Source organism: Macrosteles quadrilineatus, unplaced genomic scaffold (genome assembly GCF_028750875.1).
Source record: "Macrosteles quadrilineatus isolate MER2022 unplaced genomic scaffold, UCM_ALF_1.0 Scaffold_16__1_contigs__length_3527350, whole genome shotgun sequence".
Taxonomy (NCBI): Eukaryota; Metazoa; Arthropoda; class Insecta; order Hemiptera; family Cicadellidae; genus Macrosteles; species Macrosteles quadrilineatus.
The window spans coordinates 1,731,178-1,744,105 of record NW_026542609.1 but is presented as its reverse complement, the minus strand read 5'-3'; the positions used below and the strand labels follow the sequence as shown (position 1 = coordinate 1,744,105).

General features: G+C 37.7%; 1 protein-coding gene across 2 annotated transcripts; it reads left to right on the top strand.

Annotated features, from left to right (window-relative positions):
- The first annotated feature begins 649 nt into the window (after positions 1–649).
- Positions 650–12,709, top strand: LOC129005153 (PI-PLC X domain-containing protein 2-like). 2 transcript variants are annotated; one of them, XM_054433971.1, is made up of 4 exons: positions 650–766; positions 2,332–2,506; positions 8,335–8,812; positions 9,985–12,707. In XM_054433971.1, the coding sequence occupies exons 1-4, from the start codon at positions 691–693 to the stop codon at positions 10,180–10,182; spliced, it is 927 nt and encodes a 308-aa protein (XP_054289946.1). In that variant the 5' UTR covers positions 650–690; the 3' UTR covers positions 10,183–12,707. The 2 variants fall into 2 exon arrangements, with proteins under 2 accessions (XP_054289946.1, XP_054289947.1); XM_054433972.1 differs by having other exon boundaries at positions 695–744; positions 9,985–12,709.
- Positions 12,710–12,928: the final 219 nt, after the last annotated feature.

Genomic DNA, 12,928 nt, shown 5'->3' with positions numbered 1-12,928 from the left:
ACTATATACCATTTCCAGTTGAGTCGTTGAGTCCAACCAACCATTGACTATTGGATGTATGTATTAATAGTCAAAGGTCCAAGGTCCAACCATAGATTAAACATACTCCCTACTTAGGGAGTATGTTTAATCTATGGTCCAACCCAACCCACTGAGCTATAATACACAATGGTCCAACCATGGTGGAAGTGGAAGAATTGGATTAGAAGGAATCACATCATGACTGGATCGGAGTGGATCTGATTCACAATCGGACCCAATCAATGATACAATAATTACAAAACGTAAACACAACATCACATCTTATTCACAGTGTTGCCAATTGCGGGGAAAATCCACAACATCACATACGTGTATGCTTGGTTATTTGCACCTCTAGTAAAAAAAAGAAACCGTAGAAACGTATATTATCGTGTAAATATGGGTAAATTTCAAATTATTTTAATCTTGGATGCTATCGAGGATTTTGCGAGTAATTTTAGAATCCTTGCGAGGAAAATCGAGGATTTCCGTCCTTTCATGCGGGGAAAACAAAAGAGGTCGCTTGGCAACACTGTTATTCACATCAGACAGTCACAGTAACAAGAACAAGACAACAAACAACAAAACTTAACCTCCAAACCAAATCGTTCAAGTAGTTTAAATTACTAGTTAATTGTGATATTTGGATATTATTTACCGAAATTGATCATGAGTTTGAACAATTGGATGAGCCAACTTGACGAATCCTTAAAAAATATACCGGTAATTAATCTAGCTATTCCAGGTTAGTTTGAAATAACTTATCTACAAACTTGGTTATTAGTTTGTACTAGGCCTAGGCTTAATTGGCCTATCTGAGAAGTAAACTCATTGTGAATAGTGATGCGCAATTGTGAGAAAAGTTTCGAATGTTTGTAGGCCTACCTCTTGAGACGGTTCGATTGTAATTTTGCTTATCTTAGTGAGTGGTTTTTATCGAGATATTTGTGGCGATTGTTTCGTTTCAGCACGGCATGAACATATAATTTGTCTCGTATTCGTCTAAAAGAGAGTCGAGAAGTCCTTAGGGTACCGGTACTGAGAGTTTTAAAGAGATGTTCATGGCGATTGTTTTGTTAAGTACGGCATTGGCAATTATTAGCATCCAATTTCTATTGTATCTGGCGGAAATTGACCCTCAATGAGAGGTATTTCTTACTTCAACACCGAGGAAGGTTTATGGATATATTAAGTTAGCCTACTTTATCTACGGGGTACACTTCCATATCTGTTGGCACAAACAACCGAATGAGTAATATTGATTATGCGATTGTTTAATTTGATATATCGTTTGGTTAACTTCTTGTTAGGTTAGATTAACCTTACCTAACTAACCAAACGATATATCGAATAATCGGTAATCGATCGATATTTTCATTCGGTTGTTTGTGCCAACAGATATGGAAGTGTACCCGAACAATCGGAGACTTCCGTATCTGTTGGCTCAAACAAGCGAATGAAAATATCGATCGATATATCGAATGAAACAATCTAATAATCAATACAGAAGTCTACCTGAAATCTAGAAAAATAATTAATATTATCATCCTCGTAACAGCTCCTATAAGTTGTAATGTAGCATGGTCACCTTAGAATTTAGACAGTGGTGCAGACTGCAGACAAAAGTTTTGGCTTAACACATGCAACAATCGAGAGAAACATTTTGATTGTACAAACCTCTCACTAAGTAATCGAAACAATCAATAAGCGGAACATCTTGAGATGGAACATTTTGATTGTTTAAACATCTTGTAATCGCGCATTACTAATTGTGAATCCTAATAAAAATAGGGCTGCACTCTAGTAGGCTATCTGTCCTACACTCATTTGAATGAATATATCGATTATTTCATTCGATACATCAAGTTTGGTAAGCTAGGTTAACCTAACCGAATGAAATAATCGATATATATCAATATTTTTCATTTGAACGAGTGTAGGACAGATAGGCTACTAAAGGGCATCCAAAAATAGAGTTAGTTTCTATGACTGGAATTCTGACACTGCCAAGGTAAGCTATTTATCCTATTTTACATTGCAAATGTTGAGGAAGAGGTTTCTCCAGCAGCAGCAAGCAAACTAGAACTTATGATTTTCAATTATATATAGCCTATTTATTTAGGTTTAAGTTCATTTGGGTATGGTTAAATAAGCTGGCATCACACTGGTACTAGCCTAACTAAGATAAACAACACTATCAATGAACCAACCCAAAGAAGAATTTAATTTATTATCATTCTTCCACAAAACCAAAGGTGACCTAAGTTATTTTAAGGTTGTTCCACTAAGTTATTCTCATTATATTTCTAGGATCCCATGATTCCATGAGCTATACCATTAAACCAACATCAGATATAGCACCTGACAATGAGCAAATTGTTCTATTATTGGCCAGAGTATTTGGAAGCCCTAGTCGAAGAGTGATTCACAGGTGGTGTGCGACACAAGAATTGACTCTGTTACAACAGTTAAACCTCGGCATCAGGTAACTTAAATTAATAATTGGCTAATAAATGAACTAAAGATCTTGCAACTGAAGGTCTAATACCGCAATTTTATTGGAATGAGCCTGTAAATTAACATGGGTTGGTTATACGTAAGACATTTTAGTAGGCCCTACTTCAAGTGAATTAGTATTACTGGAAAAAAAAATTACAAATGCCACATAGGCAACCCAAGCCAGTGGTGACTGCAGTGATAAGAGTAAAGGCTGTCTCATGTTAAGTTGAGGCAGACTACCTGACCAGAGAGTAGAGAAGAACAATGGCTAGGCCGGTCCTTCGACGGCCCCTCCCTACCCTTGGAGTAAATCCCATTAACAACGCTTCACAGAATACTTCACTTAAAAGTGTAAATATATTGATAAATTGAAAATATAATCAATTCGTCATATCTGAAAATAATGTAGGCTATTCTAGATTATAGAAAACAAAATTTTTCATGTTCGTCCCGTGCAAATCGGCCGACTTTAAGTATTAAAACAAACTTTTCCCTTTATAACTAAGTACAATATTTAATTTTAAATTAGGTACTAATAATTGATATTCTGTATGATACTTTGTTCATAATATTTAGGCGGTTTCAGGGGAAGAAATCTATCACCTCCACTTGACCCTTACCTTTAAAAATAAGCATTTGAAACACCGTTAATAATGTTTCCAACATGTGTTGGATCCAATTTACCATTCATTAATGTAGTTAGGCCTACTTAACTTGTATCATTTTGAGTAATCCCAGAATTGATAATGTTACACAATGTACATAACAGATCAATTAATTAAATATTATTCACCCTGTTTTTGCTTATTTTTCATGAGCCTTGTTCCACTATTTTTCTTTCGTACAACTCTTTTTTAATCTTCACATTTTTGCGCTAAACTTTCTCTATTAGGAGCTGCATCTTACAAAAAGTAGACCGGAAGTCATTTTTTCATAGGCTATATCTCCTAAACTAGTGTGTTTATGTAATAAATATCACGTATAAAAAAGTTTTTAAATTTCATGTTGCTATGTACTATGAAAAGAAAGTTGATTTATGTTTTAATACAAATTTTTATTCTGTAGCAAATTATTGTGAGTTAGCTTTTTCAGTGAAACAAAACAAAAACAAATTAATGTAAACAAAGTCATATGATAAATAAAAGAAATTAGGAAACAGTTGGTTGAACACAGCACCTCTCCCCTAAGTTTTAGAATCACATATTCATTCTTGTAACCGATTGTTTTTTCCTTGAGCTTCTTCTTAAAGACACATTGATCAAATAAGATCGGTTGGTTCAAATTTAAGCGGTGAGAAGGACGACAGGGACTACTTTATCAATATCAAACTTCCTCTAGGGTCTACAATTAATTCAAGATGAGGAACTTCAGGGAGCAAATGATCATGTGTTCAACAACCATACTGAAGATGAAGCTCGCTTTAACCAACCTCTAGCTCCTCTACCAAACGGTGAAGCCTCAAACCCTGTCTTAAGAGGAAGCTCAAGGAAAAAACAACCGGTTACAAGATTGAATATGTGATTCTAAAAATTAGGAAACAGTTGGTTGAACACAGCACCTCTCCCCTAAGTTTTAGAATCACATACTCATTCTTCCTTGTATGAACTGATTTTGTAATGCTGTGTCGAGAAAGTTGCCAAAGTTGCAGTATCTTGACAATCCTTTCAATTCCGTTGCAAAGTGCTAGGTATGTCTTCACCTTCCTGTTGACGTCTATTGTGGAATTTGAAAGCTTCTGCTACTTCATTTGGTGGTGGTGAAAAGTGTTTGGTGAGTTGTTTAATTAATTCTTTATACGAAAACTCCGTAGGCAATTTAGGTTGTAACAAATCAATAAGTGTTCCATAAGTTTTCTTTCCAATAACATGTAGCAGTGTTATTGTCATGTTTTCCTCAGAAATATTGTTGAATACAAAAGCTATTTCTAGTCTTTATAGGTAGCTGTTCCATGTTTCTTCATTATCATCAGTCGCCATCTGCTATGTACTATGAAAAGAAAGTTGATTTATGTTTTAGTACAAATTTTTATTCTGTAGCAAATTATTGTGAGTTAGCTTTTTCAGTGAAACAAAACAAAAACAAATTAATGTAAACAAAGTCATATGATAAATAAAAGAAATTAGGAAACAGTTGGTTGAACACAGCACATGTTCTATCCGGTATCATGATAAACTATAGGGTTTTTATAAGAAATTTCAATTATTGCTTTAGCAAATTTTATATGATCCTTGTTCCACTTAAAAACTTTTTTTTCAAAACTGATTATTTTCCAATAACATTACTTTGTCTATGATAAAAATTGTAATTTAAAATAAATATAAATGTAAATGTAATTTAAAATTGTAACAGGCTAAATAACCATCCTAGATAAATCCACTAACAACGATGAGCAGTGAGCAAAATCGAGTATTCTAAGTAAATAAGCGATGGAAGTGACTTTAGTGCACTCCGTCCTCCGAGCAAAGCCGAATCGCCGTCCAGTCCACTGACACAGTTCGTTCATCGCCAGTGCTAATGCGGCGTTGCCATACATTGCTTAGCGCCTGGCGATGGTTCGGCAACACAGGTGCCACGCACGTAGTTCAACAAATGTCCGCTCCTCTCCACGCGCGCTAGTGTGCCAATTTCGGAATTCTTCTTTTACTGGGACCCACTCTTAAGGACAAAATGCACGTTTAAATTTATTTTTTTCAGGGTCCAAGGGGGGGGGGGCTTTAGCCCCTGTAGCCCCCCCCCCTTGGAACCGCCACTGATCAGGCCAAACCTACCACAGTTTGTACATGACCGACAGAGTAAGCAGATTGGTAATTATGGCGGAAGTAAAACAAGAGTTTTATGTGAAGGCCAACCTGTGATTGTAAGAGACTATAGGGGCAGGAACAAATGGATTTCAGGTGTAATCGTAAAACCTCTAAGCACTGTGTCTTATTTAGTAAAGTTGGAAAATGATGTTATTTGGAAACGTCATATCGATCAGATAATTGGGTTAAATAGTGGTATTACAACAGCTGTACCGGAGGTAAACTTAGATTCGCTGCCAAAGGTATCAGCTGAGTTATATGAGAGGGGGAAATCAGCTGTGGAAATCACCCGACCTATACCCTCTCCACAACATATGAGTCCAACAATAGCCACTCCCACCAGCTCCAACAAACGCCGCTCCAGTTCCTTTTCTCCCGCCCCTCCAGTTCCAGTAACCGTCATTCCACCTTTCCACGTGTACCTGACCACAGACAAGGTGACGTCATTTCCGCACCGAGCCCGCAGCGGGCAGTAACAGCTGATGATAGTAAACAATCACCTGTCAGATCTGAGCGTAGGTACCCAGTCAGGGAACATAGACTAGTAGTGAAGTTAAACTTGTAAATATTATTGTTACAATCCTTATAGTTTATTATGTACTGTGTTTTGTTATTTGTTTAGGAATATTTTCCCTCATTTTATGTGTTTACATTGTATTTGTTGTGTGTACTATTGATTTGATTACCGTACTGTTTATGTTTTTGTCATGTCTAATCCACTGTAGATGTTCATGTTTAAACTTTTAAAATTATTACTTTTATGTCAAAAAGTTAAGGGGGAGGAAATATATAATAATATGTAATAATATGGTAATATATGCATATTGATTTATAACATTTAATATTTGTATTGGCAACAGTGCTGTAATGTATAGTTCATTTGAATAAATTAATACCGTTGGTTGAACATTAACCAATCACAGATAGCGTCCTATTCCCCGCCTGTCCTGGGGAACCGGAGTTTTGCCAACGGGTGTCAGGTAGATGGGGGGGATGCCTTCGGCCACCTCTTGGTGCGGAGATTTGCCAACGGTGGTGGTGGGAGAAAGAGTTTGACGGAGGGAAGGAGAGCGATTGTCAGGGTTGTCTACGCTTGGCAGTTATGCGCTTGTCGCAGTGAGTTAAGTTAGGTTAGGTTAGGTTAGGTTAGGTTAGGTTAGGTTAAAAATTCAATACACATTTCCTTTCACAGTCAGAGGTGCATAACTCCATTATTTTGAACGCAGTCAGCATCTTGCCTGGTTTGTCCACCCCTAGCGGAAGCCACCCTCACGGTCACGTGTAATCTCTCTCTCTCCCCCTCCCCCTCTCGCGCAACCCACAACCGTTGACAAAACTCCGCAGTATGTGGAATTCATGGATGGGGACCCTTTCTACCTGATACCCGTTGGCAAAACTCCTACACTCCCTGTCCTGTATGATGCTTCTCCTCGGCCTCAGTTGCCCGCTACCTACACCGGCTTCACTATGTAACGCTCAATCACTCCTTTAATGTCAACCGGCGGTATTCAGTTCATTACAATGCGCCTTCTTATTTTACCCCGGTCTTACAAGTGCTATAAGTAGTGTTAAGAAGTAGTTCAGTGAGTACGAACATTACAATAACAACTATTTTCGTTGGGGTTGTGCTGCTTGTGACAATTGATGTGCGAAAAGCATTTAACTCCGCAAGGTGCAATATGCTGGGTGCTCTAGGGAACACCTTCCACGTCCTGGCGTACCTCATGCGCATCATATAGGACTCATATAGGATCATATAGGATCTCCGGTTTCCCCTCCTCATTTATGACACTACATAAGACCTCCGGACGATGACTGTAACTTCTGGTGCTGCTCAAGGATCCATACTCGGAACGTCGCCTATGACAGCCTCCTGAGGTCTGAGATGCCTGAGGAAACTCTGTTAGTTAAATATGCAGATGACGTTGTGACTTTAATAGCTGCACGTAGCGTTGAGCTTGCCCAGCTGAAACTAAACCGAGGTCCATGCGCACCATTAGCGCATGGATGGCAGATCACGGGCTCTCGTTCGCTCTGAGCAAAACTGAGATTGTGATTTTAACTAAAAAGAGGATTGACACCATCGTGCTGTAGAGGGTGTGGAATATTGAAGTCCAAACCGCTTGTGCCGCCAAGTACCTTGGGGTCATGGTGTACAGCAAGCTCAGCTAGCGAGACCAGATCATCCGTACGGCGGACAAGGCCGCTAAGGTGGTTTCTTCCCTTAGCCGGTTAATGGCCAATGTTGGAGGTCCACGGTCCAGCCGCAGAAGGCTGTTAATGTCTGCGGTCCAGTCCGTACTCCTGTACGGTGCGGAAGTGTGGGCAAATGCACTCAACAAGGAGGTGTACAGGATGCGGCTCACTTGAGTGCAGCGTCAGGCAGCACTCAGGGTGGCATCCGCATACCGAACAGTGTCCAAACCCGCCATCCTGGTGATTGCTGGAGTCATCCCCGTTAAACTTTTGGCGGCAGAGAGGAAGGCATTATATCAGCGGCGTGGAGAGGACCAGGCAAGAAGTGAGGAGCTTGCCCGCACCTTCAAGTTCTGGCAGGAGAGCTGGGAGCAGGAGACGCGGGGATGGTGGACCAGGCTACTGAGTGGTTTTTTAGTGAGTAGTCTGTTCTTCTCAGGAGTCTCACACTACAGGTTGGCCACCTGTGTGTGTGGATGTATTGTCCCTCCTCTCCCTAAAAAAACTTTGGATTTTATGAAAAAAGCAAAAAAAAGTAATTGGGATATATAGATAATTGTATTTTTTCCTTGCACATAAACAAAAAAATGCCCTTTTTTACCTCAGCAGACCCGTCATTGGTTGCTGTCAATATGTCTTGTCGTCACGGCCTGTGTCAAATTATCGAGGTCCTACTGTATATATAATATTTTTACTGAATTTGTAAACATTTTTAGGGTGATGCCCTTAAAGTTTACATTATTATTATGACTTTTCAGAAACAGTGAAAAATAATGGTACCAATCAGTAGGCTTACTTACACCACTTTGTTTTTCAGATATCTGGATTTGAGAATATCCACAAAAGAGGGTGATACAAAATTGTATGCTGTCCACGGTCTGTACGGTGATGAAATATACCCTCATCTCCAAACATTAAACAATTTCCTAGAAGAGTTCCCTGAAGAAATAATAATACTGGATTTTCAACATTTCTACAATTTTAGTGATGAGACTCACGAATTGTTGATATCAATGATTAAAAATACTTTTGGAGGCAAGTTGTGCCCTCTGCCATGGGACATAATGACAGTGACACTGACGTGGATGTTGGATCATGGATACAGAGTTATTGCTATCTATCGAGACGATTTGGTGGAGAAACATGCGGAGTTGTGGCCTGGAGTGAGATGGCCTACGCCGTGGCCCCAGACTACCAATTCTGACGCCCTACTAAAATTCCTCAACAAGACAATGGCACATCGCCCTAAGAACGCCGGTTTTGTCACCCAATGTCTTCTCACACCCGATACCAAGGTAGGACCATTACTAAATTTTATAAGATAACGGTTTAAGTGAATTTAATTTTTAACCCTCGAGCGGGTACTTAGCCTTTAAACGGGTATTACAAGAGAGCATGCAGAGATTCCATCACAAGTGAAGCAATTATACTTAAATTAGGAACAAATTTATTTGTTAATCAATTACTCATGTAACTAGTAAAAAAACACTTTTAGGAGATTTGGGCGCATGCTGAGAAAACCTCTGTAATTTAACTGCACTCTCTCGAAACTCAGATTAAATCTAGCTGAAGGGTGGGTGTAAACAGAGAAAATCAAGTAAGGGGCCAGACACCACTGGCGCCACCAATTAACCCTTCCCGGACGGTCAAAATCGTGACATAGAACGGGAAAATATTATAGGAAAAAATAAAAATTAATTTTGTTATTTGCGTTTTGTTTTACAAGTATACATAAAATAAACACAATGGAACACTTCATACTGTCAAAATAATTTTTTACTCGTTTTTTTACTATGCGGATATATCCGCTACCCGTCCGCGGATGAGTAGAAAAGCAGCGGATATATCCCCGCCACCCGTCTTTGAAGAAATGACCATGACAACGTTGGGCAATAAATAAAGAACAATATGTATACAATAAATAAATAAAGACAACGTAGTATTGAGCGCGAAACGACGAGGGGGGAGCGTAGGAGAGAAGGGTGGTGCGCGGGATAGGGGAAGGCGCGGGAGAGGGGATGGGACGAGAGAGGGGGAAGTGTGAGAGAGAGCGCAGCCATGGAGAGAGGCGCCGTGGTACCGCGAAATATCTGGTTACTGCTCAAGCACCTGCCAGTCTGTCTGAAAAGAAGACGGTTATATCCGCTTCCCGTCCGGAACATCAAAATCCATAAGCGGATATATCCACCTACCGTCCATTATCGCCAAAGACTTAGGCGGATATATCCATCACCCGTCTGGGAAGGGTTGTATTTTTTTTACGAAATCTTTACGAGCGAATCTAAACTCCACTAGCGTTTGAGAGTTTATAATTTTTTTTCTCTTGCAACGCTTGTATTATATTCTGGGGGTGGCATGCATTGTCATAACTATATTTTCAGAGGTATCGGAGATAAAACTTAAGTAGAATAATTTAACCTGTGGTTAGTTGTAAGTTTGCTTACCTCACACAATACTTTGTTATCAGTTTGTAATCCATCATCCGTGCGGAGAGTTGAGATCTAAATGCTCCAAGCCTTGTTTGCAAGCAGTAATTCCGTGGCTCAAACAGCAACGTCCAGGCCTACGAGGAATCAACGTTGTCATTATAGACTTTGTCGAAATGGGCGGTGACCTCTTCAGCAAGATCGTCATTGGGTTGAATGATCTCCTATTGAAACCTTAGTTAATAATTAGTTTGTGTAGCTCTACTCAGTCTATACTAAAAGGCAAGTGAGAATGCTTTAAGCACTGTGTCTGTGATTGTAGTGGTACATAAATGCTTTGAATGAAAAAGGCTATGTTTAGAATGGTACAAGGCACTAACTGTAAGAAACCAAGATAATTAAAACTCTTGAACAATGGCTTTTTTTAACCTTAAAGAAAAATAACTGTGAGCAAAAAAAATACTTAAATTTGTTAATCATAATATCACTTCACAAGAGTATACCGTGGTAAAAATGAATTAGACATAACTAAATAGTTCAGAGTTTAGTGGGATTTTGAAGTAGGCTTTATTTAGCTCCTGTAGCTTCTAAACAAGCCATTACATTGGCTTTATTTATTTATTTATTTTATATAAATAAATAAAAATAAAATAAACATTGGCTTGAGGATATTCTGTTTATATGTATCGGATATTCCCCTCCAACCCCCCTGGGTTCCCTTTTCCCCTACGTCAGAAATCCAAAAACTATTCAAATCCACAAATAAAAATCAGGAATTAAGATTTCACAAACATTTGGTATTTGAAAATTGCTAGTTTAAAACCGAAACCACATTTGTTACGTTAATCAGGTGAATTGTGATTGTACAGAAAATATTTTATGTAACAAATATGTACTGCCTTGCTGCATACTACCTACTCAGTACTACTGTTTTATATAGTGCTCACCGCGTCTGTTTGGATAGTGAAAATTAAGGACCTGGATTAAAAATATTTTAATTTTCCATCAAACCATCAAAATTGCTCCTGCGAACCACCAGTTGGTACGACTTACGGCCCTTATTTTGGAAACCGCTGTAGTTGGTGGTTTGCTTACCCTGTGCTTAACCGCTATAGAGAAATGTTAGACCAACATAAAACAAAATATATATTCAACAGTACCGTTGGGCTTAATTGTTATAACAGGGTTTGGGGTGTTGGAATTAAACATTTAAGTTATTTTGAAATGAAATAAAATTAAAAATGTATTTATTTAACCCTTTCGATGCTAGAATATTTTTATTGTAATTTTCCTAAAAAGTACTAGAGTTATTTAATTATTTTGTCCGAAAAGTGCTAGGCTTGCCACAGGGGCAAAGTCTAGTGCGAGAAAAAAAGCGGCAAAAATAAAATTTGTATCTTAAAAGTGCTAAGGAATGATATATTGTACCTCGATCGTATGAGGAATCGAAAGAAACCATCGCGTTTTCGAAACTACAACCGAGACAACCGATATGTCCATTTAAACTCACAGGATCTAAAGACGCACCGGCATGATATATCGTCGCTTAGCGCTTTTGGATGAAACGCAAACAACAATATATCGTTGCATAGCACTGAAAGGGTTAAGAGGAAAAGTTAGGACTTGAAAGTCCTCTCTACCACTTAACCTCTAAAACATAAATAAAACTATTCACTTATATCAATAAATTTAAATAATCTAAAGTACTATATTAAATGATAATGATATAAAAGATAAAATCAAATATTCTATCTTTTATTTTATTTCATCACACCAGTAGTTAATTCTAGCTTCAAGCAGAGTTTTAGAAATATATACATTTGATTTACATTTATTCATAGTTTTAGCATTTACGTTGTGAACAAATCACCACAAATTGTGATACATATTAGTCGTGAATACATAATAAACCTATTCATTGCTCTCTATAATTTTCTCCTTTTTTACTCTATGTACTAGAAGTCAATAATAAGGAACAATAAATCGATTTTTATAGGTTATGTTAGGCACCTACAGCAGGTATGAGTATTTTGTGTGTGTGAAGCTACTAGTCCTTTGTTTTATTGGTTGTTGACAAAGTATAATCATAGACTAACCAACACAAGTAGACTTCTCATCCCATTGTAAATTTTGAAGCACGTTTTTCGTGTCTAGTTCATGTACGTGACACAAAGGCGCTAGTGTCGATGAAACTTTGTTTCCATTATTTTAGGGTTAATTTTTGATTTGTGCTTTACTGTTTGGTTATATAACTAGGGGACAAGTTATTGTTTATGATTAGATCGTATTATTTGGTTAAACGAGGTTTTAAATGGCTGTAATAACGGGAAACAAATTGTAAACAAAACACGACCTCTACATAAACCGTACATGAACTAACAATAAAATTGTCTTCAGCTGTTCCATAAGGATGAGAAATCTACTAAGGGAGTATGTTTTATCCATGGTATAATCATGATGGAATCAGATATATGACTGATGTATCCAAAAATCAATGTATAACAAGCACTCTCTTACGTCATGTTACTTACTAGTACAATAGTCATATCATGTTATTTTGAGAATAAAAACGTTTTAAAAGATTTCAACAACAAATAGGCTTAATAAATTATGTTGTTACTTGTTTTAGACTATCTTGTCTCAAAGAGTATTGATTTCTTAGTACAGTAGCAACAAAGTGGTTCCTAAGGTTAAAATGTCATTCTGCTTTAGTTGGTTGTAGCCTATATTGTGTTGTTGTTTGTGGTCTTATGCACAACATTAATTTTTGATTGTCCATTCATTTTATTTTAGTGATAAATGAATCTTCATTTGATCCGACCTGTATTTCTTGCTCTGCCTCAGTGCATTACATACAGTGGAACCTCAATAACAAGTGCCAATTCCAAATATTGATTTTATATTACCTCTTTTATATATATCCTCACATGCTACTGTAAACGTCTATAAGAAATCAACTTTGTTTGGAATTAAGTTTATTTTATA